The sequence below is a fragment of the Hetaerina americana genome, unplaced genomic scaffold, assembly GCF_022747635.1.
Source record: "Hetaerina americana unplaced genomic scaffold, ioHetAmer1.1.p SCAF_6, whole genome shotgun sequence".
In the NCBI taxonomy this organism is placed as follows: domain Eukaryota; kingdom Metazoa; phylum Arthropoda; class Insecta; order Odonata; family Calopterygidae; genus Hetaerina; species Hetaerina americana.
In genome coordinates this window covers 52,760,214-52,782,123 of record NW_027287205.1, presented here as the reverse complement: position 1 = coordinate 52,782,123, position 21,910 = coordinate 52,760,214, and the positions used below count along the sequence as shown (strand labels likewise).

Below are 21,910 nucleotides of genomic sequence, written 5' to 3'. Positions count from 1 at the left end.
CACGACTTTCGGTTTTACACAAGTGCTCACGTGCCGTTGTAAATGTTGTTAGATCTATTCAGGCAAAAGTTGTAGCAAACGAGAAGTCTGAAGTGAAGGCAAGTAAGCTCTCGGGTTTTAAATCTCGATATGAAAATCACTGGAAACTATTTATCCCTGGTTTAAAATTGATTTGTAGCATTTTAAAATGGCATCAATAGCTATACATGATGGCATTCCAGATCGTGGTAGAAATTTTCTTCTCTGTATTCTTGATTTGGAATTGCTGATCATGAAAATATTTGGATAATGATAATTTCTTCTGGATTGTAATTGCTTTAATTAGTGTTAAATGCGATGGGAAATACAGTTACTCGAATCATCGATCGCGATTTTTTCCGGCTATGTATCAACGCCGATTGAAAGTGTTTCTCTTGTACATAAGAGGTTTTATCTGCATGTATGATAGTCGTCGCCATAATCTATTTAGTTGGAATGAAAGGTCGCTGTACTAACTAATGAGTATTAATTTCCCGTTGGTCTCGGCAAGCCGTTAAGTATCCCCCCTTTTCCCTGCGGTGGGAGAGGGGGCATGTTCGTACATTTTTTCTGCCCATTGCCGTCGGGAATTTGACTTTTAAGAGAGAGGGAGGGCGAGGGGACAAGGAGAGAGCCCCACCCGATTGCGGATCGCTCCGCTGGAATGTTGCTCTTTCGAACGTCCACGTCCCGCTACGTGGAGGGGAAGGAGGAGAGTATAGTCGGGCTGTAAATGCGCGACTCGCGGCTACTCCGGATACGCTCCTCTGTCGCTCTCCCTGTTGTTAATATGTACCACTACCACCCCTTCCCCTCTCATCTTCCCGCCCACCTCGCCCTCCTCCCGCCTGTCCCACACCTTCTCCTTTCTCTCCTCTCTTCCTCCCCCCCTCCTCCCAGAACCCCTTGGCTTTGGCACGAATTCGAGCCGATGACCTACTTAACCGCCGTCGTCTACATAACTCCTTCCCCGCCCCCCCCCAATCTTTTCCCCTCCCCCAATCTCTCTTCTCCCCCCCCCCCCCCCCACCTCAATCTCTCTCCCTCACCGTCGCGCTACCCCTCCACTTCCCTTCCGCAACCGCCACTCCGCAACGGACAACTAAAATGAAGATTTTTACTGTCACAATCGTCTCTCCCTCCCTCCTCTTCCCTCACCCCTTTTCCTCCTAATAAAGCAATGCCTCACAACAATTTACTCCTCCCTCTCTCTCCCTCCCTCAATTCCTTCCTACCTACTTCCCCTCTTTAATCTAGTCTCGTCTCCTCGCCCAACAATGCAGTAGTTCGTGGCGGCGATGTTTGAGATTTTTCGGAGAAGCCCTTCTTCGCCTCGGCGAGCTACGAGGACGGTAGTTATCTGCATCAACGTATCGAGTTTTCCCGTGCGGGTGGCCAATGACAGGGGGAGGGTCCTAGGTCGGCAGCTTTCATTGCGGAAGTGTGGCTTAAAAGTTAGGTGTTCATAATGGTATAATGTTTTCAAAATCAAAATAAACGTATAATGTATGGAAAAACAAATTACCGGATGAAGAAATAAGGATCTAAAAAATTAATTATTAAAATATTATAACCATATTCAGCGGAAATAGAGAATGGGTGAAAAAGACAAAACGACGATGGAAATTGCAGGGGTGAAAGTATTTAGAAGAGTTGAGAGGATAACATCTAAGAGACACAAAGGAATCAAAATATAAGACGAGAATAAAATCGAAGTAGTTGGAAAAGAGTGGGCTTTAAATGAAAGAAGAGATTGTAGGAGAGAAATGCTCATTAAATTGCATAGACAACAACAGAAAAGTTGTACATGTATGTATATTTTCCATCAGAGAGAAATGAAAATTGATAAGTTCGAGGAAGAGATGGAAAGACAGGTTGTGAGTGTCAAACGAAGAACAGGTTGAAAGACTAAAATAAGAATAATCGCAATACCTGGTATTCTGCGAATTGTGTTAGGGAAGTAAGAGCATTTAAGTTTGTCCTTGTCTCATTCTATTTCTCTTATTTTATTTGAGTGGCCTCATTTACCGAGACACTGAAGGCTCTGCATAGTATAACCCTCAGTATCACTTGTGAACTCGAGTGTCCAGTAACTTTCTTAAAGTCCCACCTGATATCTTCTTGTTTGAACAGTTTCCCCTTCATCATAATTCCTTCAGTAGCTCCGTCGCTCTTGCTTTCTTCTGGTGACCTATTTTCATAACCCTAACTTGATTTCTTTAAACTTTATCAAATTAAGTAATTTTCGCGTGCTACCAGTGACTCCATTTCTATGGGCCTCAGAAAATACCTCTCACTCGGATGAGTTGGGGAACTTGGTAATTATTCCTGAAAATTTAGTATTCGTGGCAGTGGATACATTAAGACAGAAATATTTTACGCTGTTGAATGAAGTATCACAGGCCACCGTGAATTCACGGATTAGTCATGGCTAGAGTTTGTTTTTAGATGAATCGGAAGGGGTAAGATGATGTTGGGTCTTTCCACTGTTGAGTGAAAAAATTGTGATTCCGTTTCCAAATTGATTGAGATATTTGCAATAGATTTCGGATTTACTGATTGGTCGTCATGACTGCGGAGAATATTGAAGGCGCTTAATTTCAATTAGGAGGTTCTACTACCTTGAAACTCTCGTTGCAAGTTGTTTTCACCATAGGCTAAAAATTTCATATTTTTTCCATCATTGGACTTCATTTGGAATAGAATTGTGTGACGCATGTTGGAAATGCTTGTAAAACTTTCTCAAATAATTTCGCTCAGGGCTTGTGATTTACTTTTGGGAGCATTTCAGCTGACCTAGTTTGTCCGGCGGCGAACGCGCTCGCCAACTAACTCAAGGGTCACGGGTTAGAATCTCACAACGAGAATGGACATTGTGCAGTTATTGTGGCATGTTTTAGCTTAGTTAATTGCCCGTTATGACCACGGACGTAAGAAATTCTGAGACCCAATCGACTGAGTTACTGTGTTGACTTGACCATTGGAGTGCCATTCTTGCAATAGTGAATAATTTGCACTCGCGGGACTTTTCGCCAAGATAACAGAAATTCTTGAAACAAAGGAGAACCTGGGAGAGTCAGGGAATTTTTTGAACCTAGTGCGGTTGCGTATCTCTTTAGATAATAGTCTTCAGGGAAGGTAAAGATTTATTGCCCTCCTTTTCTTGCACGCCTACTCGTCTTGCCCTCTGCGCGGTGAAGGTGATGCAGTGTCGGTTCCGGCTACGTATCCCTTACTACTCCTCGTCCTCCCGCCCACCCCCATCCCTTTCAACCTCCTCGTCCGAAGAAAGGTTCCCCGCCTCTTTTAAAAGGCCGTTACATTGTAAGTAGAGAACTGCGATGAGGGTTCTTGCGGTGGAAGGAGGAGGGGGATGGAACCTTTCGGCTACAATTCGGCAAAATGACTGGTATTCCAGTCTCTACATTACCATTGTTGCCATAATCAAAGTCTGATAAGCTGGGATACAGGTGAATGGCATGATTAATTCTCCAAGAGCCGTGTTATATGGGGAATGAGGAGTGAACGGAAGTACATTTCACTGACTAAATGGTAAGGTATTGATTGGGAGCCGAAAACTAAATTTTAATTCGTCCAGTGTTAATTGATATCACTTTGACGAACAACCTCCAGAGGTAAAAGTGGTCTGCCATCTAATGTTATATTTTATATTTTCCATTTCCAAAAATTTTCGAGTATTCGTGTATCAATTGTTACAATCCTTCAGTTTTCCTGTGCAAACTTAGGGGCAAATTCACCTGGAGGTTAAATAAACACTCGGGAAAATTACTCATCAAACCTCTACCCTGGTTTTGAATTTATTACACAAGGTGTGTGTTTGAACAGCGTTACGTAGATTAGCTTAATTATATGGCATATGCATTGCATTTGTTCACCATTTATATACCTGTGAAATATGGAGTGGAAGAGCTTTTGCATTAAAAATAAATGTGACTGTATAACCAATCGTTGGCGTTCACCATGGCGTCCCTTTCTTAAAAGAGTTCTATTTTTCTCGCCATTCAGCCACGCTCGATTCTGACCGTGCAGGCACGCTGATAATAATTTTTGCTATTGATTTCTTAGATGGAAACCGGTTTTAACCTGAAATTTTCGAGTAGTCATTTTTAAATTAAAATTGGATGAATCTAGTTCTTTCTCCCAATTTCGTAGTGTGTCGTGGGTTTGTATTTTTTACCCGGAAAAGAAGCTTGGTCAAAATCTGGCTGATTTCTACGGTTTATTGTGGCGGCATTCGTTTTGCGTATAATTCTCTCTAGCCAACATCGCCCATTTTCTGTAGCTTTAAGTGGGAATATTGAGTGCATTTACAGAGATGGTCCTGATACTAATTAACCATCTGCTTAGCTCCCTACAAACCTTTTCTATGCTTATTAATATACCTCATGTATATAAATCTTTTGTCTTGGTAAATGTTATTACATTATTTTCCAGGAGTATATTCTTTGATTTTATTCCGTCTTTTGTTTTGGGTTAATTGGATTTTCGAACTGCCAGACTAGAAGAGTTGTTGTTTAATGTTTCTGTGAATTGAAATTTTTTCTCTCCGCTCCATTGGTCCTTCTGATAAAAATACTTCTCTTCATCAGGGTACACTGTCTGGCGGCTAGAGACTTAGGTTTCTGATAATTCCTTTTGGGACATCTCATCTGCAAATCTTCCCGGACGGGAGCCTAGCATACAAAGAAAGGTAGCGGCAATTCGCCCCCATCTCATTTTCTGCGCCGCAAGTTAGCTAGCAGTTATTGCGTCTCCCTTCGTATCCCTCACGAGATGGTCATACTCGATGGTGTGCATATAGTAGAAGGAATCATTGCCTTCGCTTGTACATGGCACCCGCGGTAATCTCTTTTAAATAATTTTAAAGAAATGTTAAAGAGGATATATACGTTACGTACGGCATAGCTTCAAGAGTTCAATTCAGTGGTCCAGCTTTCTAGCAATTCAAGTTTAAGATTTAATCCTGACGCAAGCACTGCTCAGTGCAAGACTGCAAGCACTCTTTCAGTTTAAATCCGAATTAAGTGTTCTGAAACAGACGTAATATTTTACAGCTTAGTTTTGTTTGAGTAATATGTATATAGTATATATATATATATATATATATATATATATATATATATATATATATATATATATATATATATATATATATATATATATATATGAACTTGAACTATTTTAAGTGTATAACTTAGTCCTTAACTCTTAGTCAGTGAAAGGATTTTGAGTATCTTACACGTTTTTCGCGGAAACGTTTAGAGGATCTGCACTTAGGTTACGCGTTTGGTAAGGTCGTAGGATGTCGTTGCGTAGTAGTGGGTAGAATCGTCTTTCTCCCCGTTATCATCCTACCCTCAATTCCTCTTCTCCCTCGAAGAAGGTGGTGTGCTCATTTTTCCGCCGTCGACTGCATCGCCACTTCCATTTATTGGGGTTTGACGGAATTCCGTGGCCTCATTAGCGGCTAGCCGCAATAATTTGAGTAGGGGCGTGGAGTTTCCCACTAGGTGTTTAACGAGTTGTCACCACCCACAGTGCACGTTTTGAAGGCTAAAGTCGCGCTTAGGGTGAAAAAATAAATGCATCTAATGTGGTTATGAAGGCACAAAGCTGTACCACTTATTTTAGTGAGTAACCATCTGGATTCCAATGCATTTTAGATAATTAAATCAGTATCATAAAGTTACCCATCGGCTTAGTTATCCACACATTGTAAATGACATCGCCCGTAAACCTTGGACCTAGCAAAAAGCTATATTCGGTGAAAGCCGTTTTGAAATATACACTTATTTCTGCGTATGTTAATGGACATTGGTCAATGGGTCTTTTTCCCTGACGTGGTTGTTGCACAACACATCCACCAATTCATTATTCATTATTTGGTTATTCATTGTAAATAATTCATTTGTCATGATTAATCATCATTAGTATCATCGACATTTTTAGTGAGGAACCGGAAGTGGGAAAGTTGGATATCTTGGATCCACTTAATACGGCATATTCAATGTAGAATTATTGAATGCTTTAAGAGTTAACATTCACTTGATTTCGGTAATTCGCATTCCAGTTTAGGCTGTTCTCTGCGGCTTTTAAAAAACCTGAAGATAAAGGTAACTTAATTTATTTGGTGCTTTTACTCTTTTTGTTTGCCGTAATGTTTAAAGTTTGTTCATGTCCTCTATAAATATCGTTTATTTCGGAAGATTTCTGCAAAGAACGATATATCGTGTGGATTTTTGGTGGTCGCTTGATATTGATAGTACCTACTGCATGGCAACGACTTTCCTTTGATTCGAAAGCTCATCCACTTATGCGAAACAGGTGGCTAAATAATGGAGTGAAAGTCGGAGATCCTTCGTGATTTCAGATACGTTATGGCTGCCGAAGTGAGCTTAAACTGTGTAAAATGTAATTCTTAACTCATTGTATTTCCTTTGCGGTTGTAAGCATGCTCCCATTTTCCCACAAGCCATCGTCGTTAGGATTTTATTAAACGTCCCCAATTTCTGATATTCACTTTCTCTCTAGAAATTTCTCTTACGTCGCCATGTAGTTATCTTTTTTGATCTGTTGTGTGTATATTTTTTACCGATATCTGGAACTATTACTTCTTATTTATGAATGTCCTCCATTGACCGCGAAAGCTTTGAGTGTTTGAGTTACAGCCATAATATTTTTTTTAAGTTCCTTAATTCTTAATGCGATGAAAAAGTCTACATTACCCGACCTTTTAAGGCTGGTCCCTGGGATTGCTTGAAAGCCACCGGTCCCAACTCAGCCAATGACTTAAAGTTCCATTCAAACTGCACCGTTTTTATCTGTGGAGATTTAGTGTTGGTGATGGGCAATGAGGCTGGAGCGTAACTACTATTCTATATTGTATCAGCGAGTTATTTTGAAGATCTTTCCAAGGTTTTCAGATTGTGTTGATGAATGCTATGATCCGATCTTTAGTTTACTCCCCAACTTCAAGCTGCTCCCGTATAATTCCTGTTTGGATGTTGTACGGAGGGGAATGGAGAAAATAAAATGGAAGAAAAGGAAAGCTTACGATGAAGTTGATATGGTATGGGAAGAGAAACGGTTCTTGGGAGATAATATTAGGTACTGCCATAATCTAACGAACCCACGGGGCTGCAATGCTGCAGGCTGTCTTTCTTCACCAAAAACCCTCTTATCCTCAAATGTTAAGGGTAGCTCACGGGTCAATTTTTCCTCGGCACTTTCTGCAGGTGTTGGTATTAATCTTTGATCTTTTTCCACGCGAGTCTCCTCCATCACTTCCTCTCCCCTTTAATTTCTCGATTACGAAACCAAGTTTCTTTTCGCCTTCTTCGTACGAGAGAATTTTCTTGCTCAGAATTGGCAAATCGTTGTATCGTTCGAAGGTTTCATCGGGGGCGGGGATTGAAGCACCTTGACGAAAGTGGCACGGGAGGCGTGGAAGGGGGGAGCGTATTTAGGCGTTCTGAATGTGGGGAGAGGGTTACGTGTCAACCCCAGCGTAATCACTTACGTAGACTCAAAGGTGTATGCGCGTCAGTGGGTCTCCGTGTAGTCTTTAGCTTTTTTGTCATCTCCGCGAATCATTAATGAGGTCCAGTAGTCGGGTATTACGACGCGAATGTCAAAGAGATATGTTTGCCAGTTTTCTCGAAATCACGTTTGGTCAACCTGCTTCTTCTTTCATCTCCTTACTCGATCGTTTTTCGGTCGAGTATAATCTCCCCTACTTTCTCTCCTATACTTTCCCGTTTCATGCTCACTAGTTGACGACTGAAGGAGGCATTCTTATTGCTTAGAAATATTAGTTATCTTTTGCTATTTCCTCATAAGGAAAATTTGAGATGTGGGTTGAACTCAAATCGGAGTAAATACGTACTGTAAAAACCACTGTTTTGTCATTTATTCATATCTTTAAACAATTCACAGCTCATGGTAAATTGCTTTCTTAGGCGAGTGTAAAGGGTACTTCGTACGTTTGGAAAAAACGGCCCAGAAAGCGAAGGAATCCCATGCTAGGAATGTGAAGAAATTCCTTTCAAGATTCCATCGATTTTTATTTTTCCTTTACTTTCTGTGGAACTATGAATTTTAAAGAATGGATGTGGATCGCATGGCTACTGTTAGCTGCTGTTGATGAATGATCTGCTTTTTGAGGAGTTTTCATGGTGACTCGTAAACCAAAAATTCACAGCTATTTAATGCGTTTTGTGATGAGGACCACCCGGAATACCTTGTCAAGATCCCTTCGAAATCACTGGCTGAGATATTCAATTCTTGCAGTAAGTTTTTGAACTATCATGTATAAGATATTGAAGTTAATTATTTTTTCCACTGACCTTATTTGTGATTAAAGTATCCGGGACCCGAGAACTTCTTGTAGGAGTTTTTTTGTACTTCTTCTGGTTCAGAATGTAAACATATCATATGGATTTTCGCATATGATCCACATAATCTCTTAGCCGTCATTATTCACCCACTACGGGATCTCTTAAAGTTTTTAGAAATAAAAAAGGTGGATAAGCGGTATAGATAAAAAAAATGCATTTTCATCTGCGTCCACCCTCATGTTTTTGAACACTGTTTTTACTCCAAATTAGTGGTATATCTGTGTAGAACCGACGTAAAAAGGTGTCATCTTTCCATTTTCCTAGGAGTTAGCGGGGGCCTTTTTGAATGTTATCGTTTTTCCGCTCCCCATGAGGAATTGCTTGGCCCACTTTAACCGAAATGCTCTCTTTGCCCGTTGGTTATAATATCCTCAACCAAACGCACCATGGCCTGTATCTGAATTTGGACATCATCGAAACTTCTGCTCATATTTAACCGCTAAAAACCATTCCCAAATCATATCCTTCATCGCTGACTTATTTTAAATATTCTAGCAGTAGTATTTCTACTACTGATTTATCCTTAATTCAGAACCCTTTAAGCGACATAATCATGGTCGACGGACGCCGAGCAAAATAATATCCTAATCTGCATGCTACTGCCACAAAAACGGCGGAATATTTATCGGTAAAAAACTCGTAACTCCAGTTGCGCCCACGCGATGGCGAACACCCACGCCCAACCACAATTTAAATACTGCCTGGGTCCTCTAACTCAGTAAATTAGGTAAATAACTTTTCCTGTACCAGGCCTCATTAATTCGGTCCCATCTTCCCGTTCTATGCCATTGCTGAATCTTTCCTAGCCCTTTGTGGTGAAACGGTATCTGTTACTTTCGGGAACAAGTCACGCTTCCCACACGGTTTATTTAGGGACACAGCTTTCGCTGGAAGTTCAAATTGAGTTCGTTGTTGCGACACCGGGGGATTGCGTTCCTTTTGCGAAAATTTACCTGGACCTTTCCTTCAGGTTGAAACCCAATTGTGCCGTTGGAATCACCTAAATTTCAGTGCACTTTATTGATATTATGAAAGCGATGTTCTGATTCACGATGGTAACTCCCCTCGATGTTGGTTTCTTTGCGCCATTTTTCGATGGTCCGCGAAGCCTGCTAGGCTGGCATCCGACTGCTTGTCTAGACTCCTCTGTTGACCCGAGTTGTGTCCATTCGATACTTTTTGCACGGTTAGAATGGCAGTTTCCGAAATGGCATGAGGGAAAAGTGGGCGTGAGATGTCCATCAAATACTGCCCAAAATTTTTTATTTGCTCCAACTGGTCAAGTTTTCCCCAATTTTAGCCGTTAGTTCAGCGTTTCTGCTTCTTGATTACTTATTACTTCGGATCGTTGTGATTGATCTTCGTGCCGTACTTCACACATTGATCAGGTAAGACAATACTTGGCCGTTTAATTCCCTAATAAGGAACTCTATAACGCTGCGATTAGGCCTCTTCTAGTGACGCCTCTTCGAAATCTGTCACTCGCGAATGAAAATCCGGATGAAATGCCTCCCGATTTTTATGTTCAGGAACCATCTTGAGTGTGAGGGAACGGGGCGAGCGCTGGCCTCGAATTCCTCTGGAAATCTTGACCGCGATATTTCCCACTTTTATCTCCTCTTCCCACTCCCCCCGTCCCGCAATGCTACCGCGGCCTCAGGCTCGACTACTGGCTGTTCTGACACCTCCGCCACCCTTTCCTCCTCGATACCGATGGCAGACCTTTTTCGTGTACACACATACGAGTGTGTATGTGGACGCTCGTTCTCGCTGAAAGATATTTTCCTCTCCCACCTTCAAGGTCGTTTCTACTTGTTTCCCCTCCTTCACTTCCCCGCCAGGACCCTCCCCTCGAGCCTATGAAGATATCCCCCAGCCTCTTCGGAAGCCACCCGTTGTAGTTCTCAACTTCTGCGCCTCCCTCCCCCTTCTGTCCACCGCAGCCCTTGGCTTGTGGGGACGTGTAGTCTGACCTCCCCTTGCGTAAGTAGATTCTGGATCGAAAGAAATGCGTTTTCTGTTTAACTCTTATTCGTTGATAGCGCCTGGAATTTTTTTGCTCAATGATGCGATTTTAGCCGACATTATTCACTTTATGGTAAACCCAATGATGTCTCCGATTCGGTAGTGGAAATGAGTTTTCCTATTATCAATATTTGTCCGAAATTTCTTTGCACTTCGGTGGAGTTTGAGGCCATATAGGTTGATACAAATGAATCACACTTCGTTCTACAAAGTTTTCCTTTCGTTGCCAACTGTTTATTTTTTCTTAAACAGAATTAATTTTCCAAATCGCGACTTTATTATTTTATTCCTTCGTTTAATTTCAAATATTGTAGGTGTAATTTTATTTATAGCAGCTTCGTTTTAGTAACCTCTATATATCACTGTTTTATTTGTCACTCTTCCATTTGTCATAATTGAACAACATGAATATATTGCTTTAAGAGGGAATTACATTTTCCGTCCAATGCTAATTTTTTATCTCTATGATACATTTTTTTGCTTTGATAGATAGTGTTTTAAAGCCCTGAATAATGAGATTAATTTTAAGCTTTCTTCTTGCACTGCGTGATGTAAGGTGGAATAATTCCATGCCCGCCTCAACGGAATAAAGGTTTCTTTTTATCTAAAGGCATCTCAGTCGTTGCTATAGCCGTCTTGTCTCAAGGTCGCCGGTCGTGTTAATTCTCCCAGCTAATGCAACTTCCTTTCATAGCCACTCAAGATTTTTGACGGCGAAATTACTCTGTTTTATCTCTGCGGGGACCACAGAATTATCGGTATTATTTCCTTTTTTGAGATTAGCGCAAATGGAATCGTGTCTTGAATAATATTCTATAAATGATTTCCTTAAGTTTTTCACCGTCAGTTAAACAGTTCTGTATGCATACATTTTTGGAAGTATATTAATTCCTACATCCATTTGATTCTGAGTTGTATAGATACCCACTTTTTTTAGAAATGAGGATATCGTCTCCGATGTATTCATATTATATATGGAAAATTCTAGCATTGTTTGATGTTTTGCAGTTTCGTTTGATACTAATAATGCCTTTTACTTCAAAGCTAAATAGTTAAAAACTCCTTTTACCTGGAGACTGTCGATATTTTTGATTTACAACAAGATAACTCAAGCTTTATTCATATTATCGTAGATTATCGACTAATATTATGAAGTTATGACCACACTATTATAAACAACCTTATTTTCAACGAACCTTAATAGCTGTAAACAAATTCAGTGTGAAGTCAAGTATCAATTAATTGAACTTTAGAATCCCTTCGGATGGCTTCCGAAACCTTTGAAATCTTCATTAATGATTAGGCAAAATTGGTAGAAGCATATTGAGTCAAAAATTGTTCGTTAATTTGCGAATTCACCCACGGCGTCGGCGGCTGAGGGGAGAGGCGGAAGTAAGAAAAGGAGTGTGCGGAGACCCATAAAAAAATCAAAATCGCTGCCAAAACTGGTCACCTAGGATAAAAGTGACTCGTAAATTTCGTGAGTACCGGGGTAGTGCCGCATTGTAATCCCGACAGACTCCCGTGACTCCCTATACCTGTCCCCCACCCTTCCCAAACGCCTCGCTCTTAAACGTTGTAGTCCATCTCCTTCCATCGTTTAATCCGGCACTTCCCACACCAGACTCCCCCGTTACCCCTGCCTTCCCTTCTCCCCCCTCCCGCCCATCCTACAATTCCCTACTCTTTCCCCTCCCTTCGTTTGCGTCCCTCTTCCTCGCGGTCCTCCTCCTACCCCCCCTTCACAATCCGCCATCCTCCTGACACAGATCTCGCCCCCTCCACTGTTCGCATCCATCCCCTCCCGTTCTCTGTTCCCCCCTACTTCCCTTCACGCCTCCGGAGTCCCTTGCGGAATATCCACAGGTGGTTGGGTTTTCGGTCCGCCTCTCGCGGATCCTGCTGCACAAAGGCCTTGCTCGTCGATGCTCCCTGCGCGCTTTAGAGAGATTTTTTTTGGTCGGCGAGACAGCCACGTGCCTCGTCAGAGCGAGAGGTACGAGTGCTAAAAAAAACACGTACTTTGGTAATGATTATCGTTGTTTTTTCTCCTTATCTATTTTTCCTACTTGTTTACACTTTTTAAATTCCATTTTCTTCATTCCTATTATTTTTTTGTCTTACCATGGGAGAAGATGAAGAGAAGGGAGTTGGTCCTATACATTGTGGATGGGATCGCGTCGCTTCGCATTTGCTTCCTCTTTCTTTTCGCCTAATAAACATCATCACCATCATAACCGGCACGAAACTACTTTTCAATTATATTAATGTGTAGTTCATTACGCTTCTTTTTCATTGAGTAATTAGTTTGAGGGGACATGGTAGTCTATGGATAAGGCGTTGAACTGCTGACTGGAGGCCCCAGGTTCGATTCATGGGTCCACCTGGGCACCCTCAGCTTCACCCGAGCTGTGATTTGATGAGGGATTTTCCGGGCACCAGAGCTTTCCTGGGAGACCATAGGCGGCATAGGGAAAGGATCTGGCCCCCCCAACCCTGATGAGTGAATTTCACACGCCGTTGGTCTTACGTATTTAGGTGAACTCTATGATCACGTACCAAACCGACCTTCTGGTTGATTGCTGCGTTTTTAATTTGTTGGTTTGCGTGGGGTTTCAGACTAAATCAAAATTTTTATCTCATCTTACAGTGTCGTTACTGAAGGCCCTGAATGTGTCCAGTTATTTTCCCCGTCTCTGTATGACTTTCGTGAATTCATTAAGAAGTAGTTGAATTTGGGTCGATATTCAGTGATTTATTCAAATGTTTCCTAGAAATATATTCGCTCTAACTCCTGGGAAATATTTTTTGTATTCATCTTGAGTTTGTGGAAAGCCTTTTATTTTTAAGTACGTACATTTTAAGTACGCTGAACGCTACCTAGAGATTGTATTAAACAAGTATGTCGAACGTCTTGCTACTTGCCATTCCACTGGAATGGAACTTTTAAAAACTATGTACATGTTCCAAACTAAACTCATCTCTTTCTCGAGTTGCGCCAACCATGGAACAAATTCACTGTCAATGGCTGTGGCCAACTGGATTCTCATACCGCTGATTTACCGCCGGTAGATTAAATTAATTATTCTGAAAGGTCGTGGGCAAACGTTTGTGAATAAGAGAATCGGCTTAATAGGGTGATTTCAAGAACAGCGTGTGACCGGCTTGCATGGAGAAACTTTCTGTTGCAGGAACACACTTTCCCTCTCCTGCGGTCATCATCGCATAACTACTTTGAGAGGCCATATTCGAGACGTTGTCTTAAGGTATTCTGAGAGTAGATATCCTTCCTCGGTGATATTAATTCAAGTTGACGGGAAAGCCAATTTTACCCTTAAATTTGTCAATTGGCACAATTACGAGCTCTTGTTACGCCCATAAATGATTATGCAATATAATGTAAATACTTCTCAGCCTTTCCAAGCTGAAATCTGACGTGTGAAAACTACTGGGATTGGGCAGACGTCTATTGAGCTTCGACAATCGTTTTCCTTTCGGCATTTAATTCTGAGATTTTTATCGATCAAGTTTTGGTAATGACTCACGGAGTCTTTCTCCACGAGTCGCGTCGTGCGCACTGGATCTCAAGGGGGGGTATTTCCAATTTCCTCCTACCTTCTCTCTCTCTCCACTTTCCTTGTGCAGACTTCCTCCTGCAGCATCCACTTCTGCTCCTTTGTTTCTTTTCCTTCCTGCTTTACAAGGGACGTTTCACTTTTCCTCTTGCGCGTCAGCGTTTTTCCTCGTTATTTCTCCCGACCTCTGAACCCGCTCATAGTGGAGAGGGAAGGAAATATGTTGGGAAAGGGCTCTTTGAGGAGGAAATTCTCCGAGAGATTTTTCGCCCTTTTGTCTCGCTACTCAAATCACCAGAACATGGACAATTCATTTCCTCCTCCGAGTTTGTACGATGGGCATCGTTCTTCATGCCAAATTTCTCTTATGCCAATTTTCCTGATTTGGGACTAGGTTCTCCCGCAAACAAACTCCCTTCTAGTATTCTCTGTAGCTTTCTTCACTCCTTTCCTTTCGCATCCCTCACAATAACAATAAATAGCAAAAACGGTGGGACAATAATTTACAGAAGCTTAATTTACGAAGAGGGCGAATTACTGTGAGGGACAAGTGAGTAAACCCGGAACGAGGATGTTTTTAAATAACCGGTTTAAGCGATTAGTCCCTTTTTGAGGCCGTTTTTCCTTAAGTTGTGTCTAAATAATTTGGAAATATTTTATGGAAAGCATCATTACTGAACTTCAAGCCGGCAATAAACGGTCATTTTCTATTTTTCTCTCTACTAAGGCCGTTTGAAGTCGTTAAATCAAGCGAATGATGTTCATTGCATTGAACGTACGAAGTGAGTTCGATCCACGGGGTCAAATGGCGAGTGCCATTTCCAATGGTCTTAACCTAATTTCTTGCTGAAATTGAAGAATTTTCCGCCTCTAAATCGAAACTAGTTTGTACCTCTTGGGTTTTTCAATTTATTGATGAAGCGTGGGAAATAAACTAAACGGGAATAACTTTTTGTGTTTCATAAAAATTGAAAACATTCTTTCTTTTAAGTTTTGTTTCCTAAAGCTAAAACCCCAGGTGTTTCGGTCGCTCAACATTCTGCAAATTTGGATTCCATTCAGCTTGTTCGAAGAGTAGCGTTAAGTTTACCTGAATAAGAAGTGCATATTTCTTTTAATCTGCGTCCTTGGATAAAAGTACTTTGTGTGGAAAACTTTGACTGAATAAATATTAAGTGGAATTTAAAGTTATTGTGGTTTGTTTGGAGTAAATTCAACGAGACTGATCGAAATATGTGATTATGAGACTCTTGTAAGTCACCATTCTTGTGTATAAATGCGTTATTTTTCTTATTCACTTAGTTAATTATTACCCGGTGAATATAGTTAACCTTTTATTTATTTATATTTTGTGTTTTTGATGAAAAAAATCTATATTTTCATGTATACATTGGCTTTAGTGCCTGGGATGAAGTTGTGTGTGTGATGGGATAAGTATATTTTCTTCTTTTGTTGGAAACTCTTGAACAAATTGATCATTTTAGTAAGAATAAGTAATTACATTCATTATGGTCTAAATTACGAGGAATGTAATATCTCATTGATTTTGAAAAAAACACGGTCTCTACGTAAACTTCTACCAAAGGATAATGCGAAAATATTTTCCCGTAACGTTTATCTTAATAATCTGTGCCGTAAGCATGAATGTTTATACCTTATCAAAGGTTGTATTCACTGTTCTCAATTCTCTTTGTCACCAGATAAATCCTTTTCCAATACCTATATTCTCATCAAAGAATAAATCCACAGAGATTTGATTCCTTAATAATAGGCTTAAGATGGGAAGTTTCCACTGATATGTTTCGAATGAGATAGTTTTCATGTCCCACCAGTTACACCTTCTCACCGTACTTATGGTATCAATTTTAAGTTGTGCGCTAAATAGAGTGGAAATGTCTTAATTATCTTTGCTATCACCTATTTAAGCTGTGACTCTGGGGACATCCCCTTTTCAAAATAAGAGTTATGCTTTGCAAATCTATTCGCCCAAACATATGCCTTCCCACAGATGTTTTATGACACGCGAAGCATGCGTAGCATACGAGGCTTTTACAGCACAGATGCTTTTATGGCATGTTGTCAACTTAAGAGATACAGAGATAAAAAGGTGGCAGCTGAAAATCGATCACTCTATCGCGTATTTCAGCTCGTAGCTCCAAGCGTACTAGCATGCATAAAAACTGGCGCCTAACTTCAGATACACATTGTCTCCCATTACTTAGAAATAATTTCTCTCTGCCCAACTTCTCGAAATTTATTATTCTGTGTGAGCTGGTGAATTTATATAAAAATATTTTTTATATATTTATTTATATATATATAATAATGGGCTGGCACAATATAACACAAATAGAATAGAATAGCAACATTTAAAAGGACACTCACACGGTAAATTGTTCGAGCTTTCGGCCCTCTCAGAGGCCTTCTTCAAGAGAGACTGTTTATATATATATATATATATATTAAATAATTTTCTTTTAAATAATTTGCCGCGCATGTAATTGTTTGCTAATTGGCATTCATTGGTTATCTGGCGGAATTCTTTAAAAGAAGAATCGTGTATTTTTTCATGCTATAATATTGTAAACTACAAACTAATAATCTGTTGCTGCCATCGATTAAAGCCAATGGTGGAAACTTGTACAATAGCCTCATAGTGGGCCCTTATAACTTAGGTATTCTTGGGATTTAGTGGTCTGTTCATAGCAATAAGAATTGTTAAGAGGCTTATATTGTATTTCCGTGGGAAAGTAATAAGGAATCCTTTATACTGGTGTCATTTGTGCCTTACTGCTAGGGACATATGTATGAATGCTTTCCTCGCTTGAGCGTACTGGCGCGTCAAGGTTTTTTTTGTGTCTGGAATTATCTGTTCCATAAGAGAAAGTCTGCCTGCTTCCGATTGGCCGAAACCACTGAAGCGATCTTAAGAACAATTTTGCATTGAAAAATAGATTCTCTACCTCAGATTTCATTTTCCCTTCCATCTTATGGGATTTCCTCTCACGAAGGATGGCATCAAAACGACACTGATGCCTTTTTGGTCGGCATATCGACCTTGTTTCAAAATTAAGCATATTGCCCAATTCTCGAATTTCGTGCGCTACGTTTCGTCACTTTGCGCCCCATCTCTTTGTTGCACGGTGAAGGGTAATGGTAATCCCACACCTCGTTGACTCCGCTGTAATGTTTACCTCTTCACCTTTCAATTACGTGCGAATAATATATGAAATTTCCTCACCACCTACATGCATGCATAAGCTTCACGACCTTACCGTTTACGGGTAGACAAAATCGTAAATATGCCTCATTTTAAGTTATTTATGCTAACTTTCCCCTCTTACTGATTTCTCTTTCACTGCCTTGTACTTGAACGTATATTTCACTTTGTCATATTCATGAAATGTTTCACACATCCTCCTCTCTTAATGGCACCTAATATTTCTCGTCTTGTGAATCTCCTTTATTACATGTACATTTCCTCCCTTTATCCTCCCTTTCTGTAAAACTGGTTACTATTACCCCAAGTAAATATATAGGAAGGTTTTATTGGAAGGGTGCTAAATATTCTTCTATTAAAAACCAAACATGTGCTATTTATGTTACTGAAATTTGTTTTTAGAGGTAGTGCGTGCATTCCTTCATTTCTCGCTAAATTTACCAACAAATCCAAATATATCTTACAAACGGCGTACTTTTTGGTGCTTATTTTGCTATCTACTCGTGCGTAGTTTTCAGGAAAAGGCTCGTGGATCGTGTAAAATTGTGGATTTCCAACTAATCGGAGATATCAATATCTCAATCAGGATAATCCTAGATTTCATCCTCACCAACCATTATGATATCGAAGCTATGCGCAAGTTTATTTAAAACAGAAACTTCGTGAATTCAAATATCCGCTGCTTCTCAAATGATAAATCTATGTTTTGGCTTAAATGGTAAAACTAATGATTTTAGGACAGTAAAGTCGTGCAAAAATTTCAATTTTCAGAGTAGACATCAATCATTTGCGCTCTCACAGATAAAACACAAGAGAATAGACGATCATATTTTTTACAAGTGGATGTAACATTGAAAAAATTATAAGCTGCTGCAACAACCAGTTCGCATGTATATAGCCATTATACGCCAATGAAATAAATCTTTATGCATGAAACCGATTACATTGATAAGACATGAAACTGATCGAATGAAAAAATATCGGGGCCATAACAATACATTATTTTATACTCTTGCTTCTCGAAATATTCGAAAAAGATAACTTGAAACCCTTGTTGTTCCTGCCATAACTTAAACTAGTTGATACATCCTAAGGGATGTATGACTGCGTGTAAATCAGTTTCCTTAATGGGTCCGTGGAAAATCGTAAGGAAAAGTATTTCGTATATAGTTTTTCTAGGGCCTTACTATTCCCTTCGAGATCACATTTAGTCAAGGGTGGCCAGGTTTTAGTACAAGATGAAATTCCATTCATTGTCTAGGTTAGAAAATTTCGCAACGGAATGAATAATCATGAAAAATAATACTGTCCACTTTTACTTGTGAATGTTGTGGAGGCAGGGCGGTCTATACCGAATAGGATAGATCATCGAGTGTGTGTGTGTGAGAGAGAGAGAGAGGGAAGGGGATTCTAGTATTCTGCGGTGGGAAGGGATTTCATTACGGAAACATCTTCCTCTTTGGGGACGAGTGAGAAAAAATCGACTCCGCGCTCCCTCCTTGTTTCCTTCGCGTGCTGGGAGAGGATCAGGCGGTTCGAGGTTCATCGAACCGGTGTGGGTGCCAGAACGGTGTTTGCCTTGCCTTTGAGTTGCTACTTCTCGCCCGAGTTCCCCGAGCCATGATTTTTACCGTAAGCTGGCGAATGAGCCTCCCGAGTCGCGCTTGCTGTGTCGCGCGTCGTGAACCGCTCCCACCATCTCTCCTAGCATTTCCCTCCCTTGACAACCATACAGAATGAACGAAAGAAAATATTAAAGATGTATTTTCCTGTCTGCAGTGAATAGACATTTCTCGTATGCCTTCCGAGTCCGTAGACGACGGAAATCGATTGCGACGGATTGAAGAACGGTTCGCATCTCGTCCGGAAGAATCGGTTCTCCGAGTGGAGGTATTCTTTTTTTTTTAATTCGTTCGCGTCGCGATCCGTTAGTCAGCCGTTGGCTTGAATGGAATCTACATAGTTTTCTATATTTAGGTTAGTGAAACAATATTATTGTGTCCTGCCACTATCAGCCAAAGCTCTCCGGAATTCAAGTTCACCACAGTCGTAGTTTTATACATACCCATACTCCTTGTTACACGTACGCAGTCATACTCTACTTGGAGTTGATTTTTAGGCAGCTTTGTTCCTCATGAAAAATGCACATCGTTTTATCTTGCACCTTAATCTAAAGATCTGATTCAGGGAGCAGTGGTCTATGAATAAAAAATGAACCTTTTTTATAATTTTTTTACTTGTTACAAGAAATGACTGTGTGCTCAATGCCAGACCGGTCGTGTTGGTCAAGTAGGCAACGCGTTGGCTGGTTGAGGTCCGTACTCCACCTCGGATATGGCTGTCGGCTGAAACTGGTGGATTGATCCCTGGAATGGCAAAAACGAGGAGAGGGCAATCAGGATCCTTGGGGGGAGAGGGGGGGACAGGCCACCAGATGAGCCGGAGAGAAGGAGCGTAAATACTATAATTAAAATGAAAACCTTGCAGAAGGAGGCATTTGTTTACTCCCGGCGCGGAAATGGGAGGTGGGTAACGGGAACGAGAGCAAATGAACAACATTTTCCTTCTTATGCCGTGTTTGGTTGTAGCCGATGGGGGAGAAAGAGGGAAGGTCATATTTAGGGGAAGTGTCGGATATTGTTGTGGCAATTAAATTTTAAGCCAACACTTTTTTTGGCCGATTTTAAATCGTTCTGAAATGTCACTCGTTTTTCTCAGTTTTATTTTATCCGAACTCGAGCTCAGACCGCTGCCATGGCTGCTTTTTTCCTGTGGGTGTTCCAGTCTGGGGTGGTATGTTACCCATAGATTGAAATGTCCTCTCTCCCCCCTAGGAGCAAAACCGACAGAATAGCTCTAAAGTTGTTGTTCTTCTCTTTTGGTTGAATCGCTAAAGCAAAATTGTTCAACTCTAGACAATGACGAGCTAATTTTCCCTTTAGAGGCCACTGAATCCAAGGCGTCCGTTGAATTCTAGTTTAAGAATTTATGGGCGAAGAAAATTATATTAGGATTTAGCACAGACTAACAGTTTTTCTAGTGAGTTATGTACTGCGATGATGCCCAGGCATATGAGGGCTCGTATGCTGGGCATATTCTCGGCATGTGACATCAGATAGTGTTATCAACAAACCAACTTGATCTTATTACCATTTTAATGAGGAAAGGATTATTATCTTCTTTGCGTTTTCCATCTCTATTTAAAAAAATGATTACCACCTCTGTTATCGTATTCAGTTGCATTATTTTTTCTGTATTAGGAATAATGTTCGTTCATTCATTTACCTAATGGGAATACTTACCATTGCTTAATGACGTGCCGTTCAATTGAAGTTCTATCATCAAGCTGTATTGTTTTTGTAATATTTTTTCATTTCAATTTCCCATCCTTATTGACATGCCGTCAGTTCAGCATGTTTATCCATATAAGAATTACCCCATCCCACTTTTAACGAGATTCACGTTCATTGCGAGTTAAAAAATCGTTGGATTAGGAATATTATTTTCGGATGGACCTACCCAAGCTATTGTGGAGTACTTTGGGTTTTGTAAATGGAATATTGCGGTTATTCTTGTTTTAGTTTCAAGAAATGTTGTTAGATATCTCAAAGGACATATGAATTGTGATGGATTGAATTCATTTGAGTCGAATTGATCGTAATGATTTAACAACGTCGATTGCGATGATTCGTGGCGCCTCTTCAAACCAGTTTATTTGTTGTTCCTTTCCCCTGGTTTCGGCCATGTTGCAATTCCTGCAAACTTGTTTCGCACCGCTGTCCACAAGACGTGCAACGGCTGTGTGTCTTGTTATTGCGTTCATGCGTGTATGCAAGAGCCACAGATGTAAACATGCTTTCCGATATCCTCTTTAAAGGCCAAGTGGTCGGTGCTGGTAGAGCCTTCAGAATCTGTTACAAGGCAGCTGCTGGCATTGTGTGAGATATAAGGATCTTTTCCCCACCCACCGACGTGCTAACCTTGATTCCGTCGCTTGGTGTCTGCTTTCTCAATGCTAGCAATGGTGTGCATGTTTTGTGTGTTTGCTCATTTGTTTGTGTCTCTTTGGCCTCTTCAAATCAATGTATCTCTCCTAGTTCAATAAAGTAATGCCCGCACCTCAGCAGAAGCTAGTGGCTGCAATTGGTGACACTAGACTCGTTTCACTAATTGTTTGTTTTTATTTTCAGTTAACTTCACCGGCCCTGGGAAGGTCGACATGTCCCATTTTGAACTTCTGAAGGTGCTTGGCACTGGAGGTGAGTACAGTCAAATATTTTTTTATAATTTGTGTATTAGATAAATGGAGATAGTTTACTGTGTCTTCAGCTGCGACGTGCCATAAAAGGGTGTCATATTTGCTGTTGATTTGAATCTGGTAATTTTATCTGCTTTTCAGCAGTTTATTATTTACCCTACGCTAAATTTACGCCGGGCCCAGTGGCGGTGGGGTAACGCCCTTGTTTACCAACCCAGAGGTCGCGGAATCGATTCCCGCCTAGGTGGATTTTCATCCATCTAGGGCTTGGCTGTATGTAGTTGTCTTCAATGCAATGTCTGTATTATAAGGGTTAGGTGGAAGAAGGGACTACTAGTCTCAACCTCGCCCAATCAATTCGATAAATAAATAAATATTTCAAGTATAATTGGTGAAT

General features: G+C 40.6%; 1 protein-coding gene across 1 annotated transcript in view; it reads left to right on the top strand.

Annotated features, from left to right (window-relative positions):
• The window catches only part of LOC139695300 (ribosomal protein S6 kinase alpha-5-like), a 205,513-nt gene that overhangs the window by 19,108 nt on the left and 164,495 nt on the right, over positions 1-21,910 (top strand). Inside the window, exon 2 of the mRNA XM_071593997.1 lies at positions 21,446-21,514. Coding sequence (XP_071450098.1) covers positions 21,446-21,514 — 69 coding nt within the window. The remainder of the gene's footprint in view (positions 1-21,445; positions 21,515-21,910) is intronic.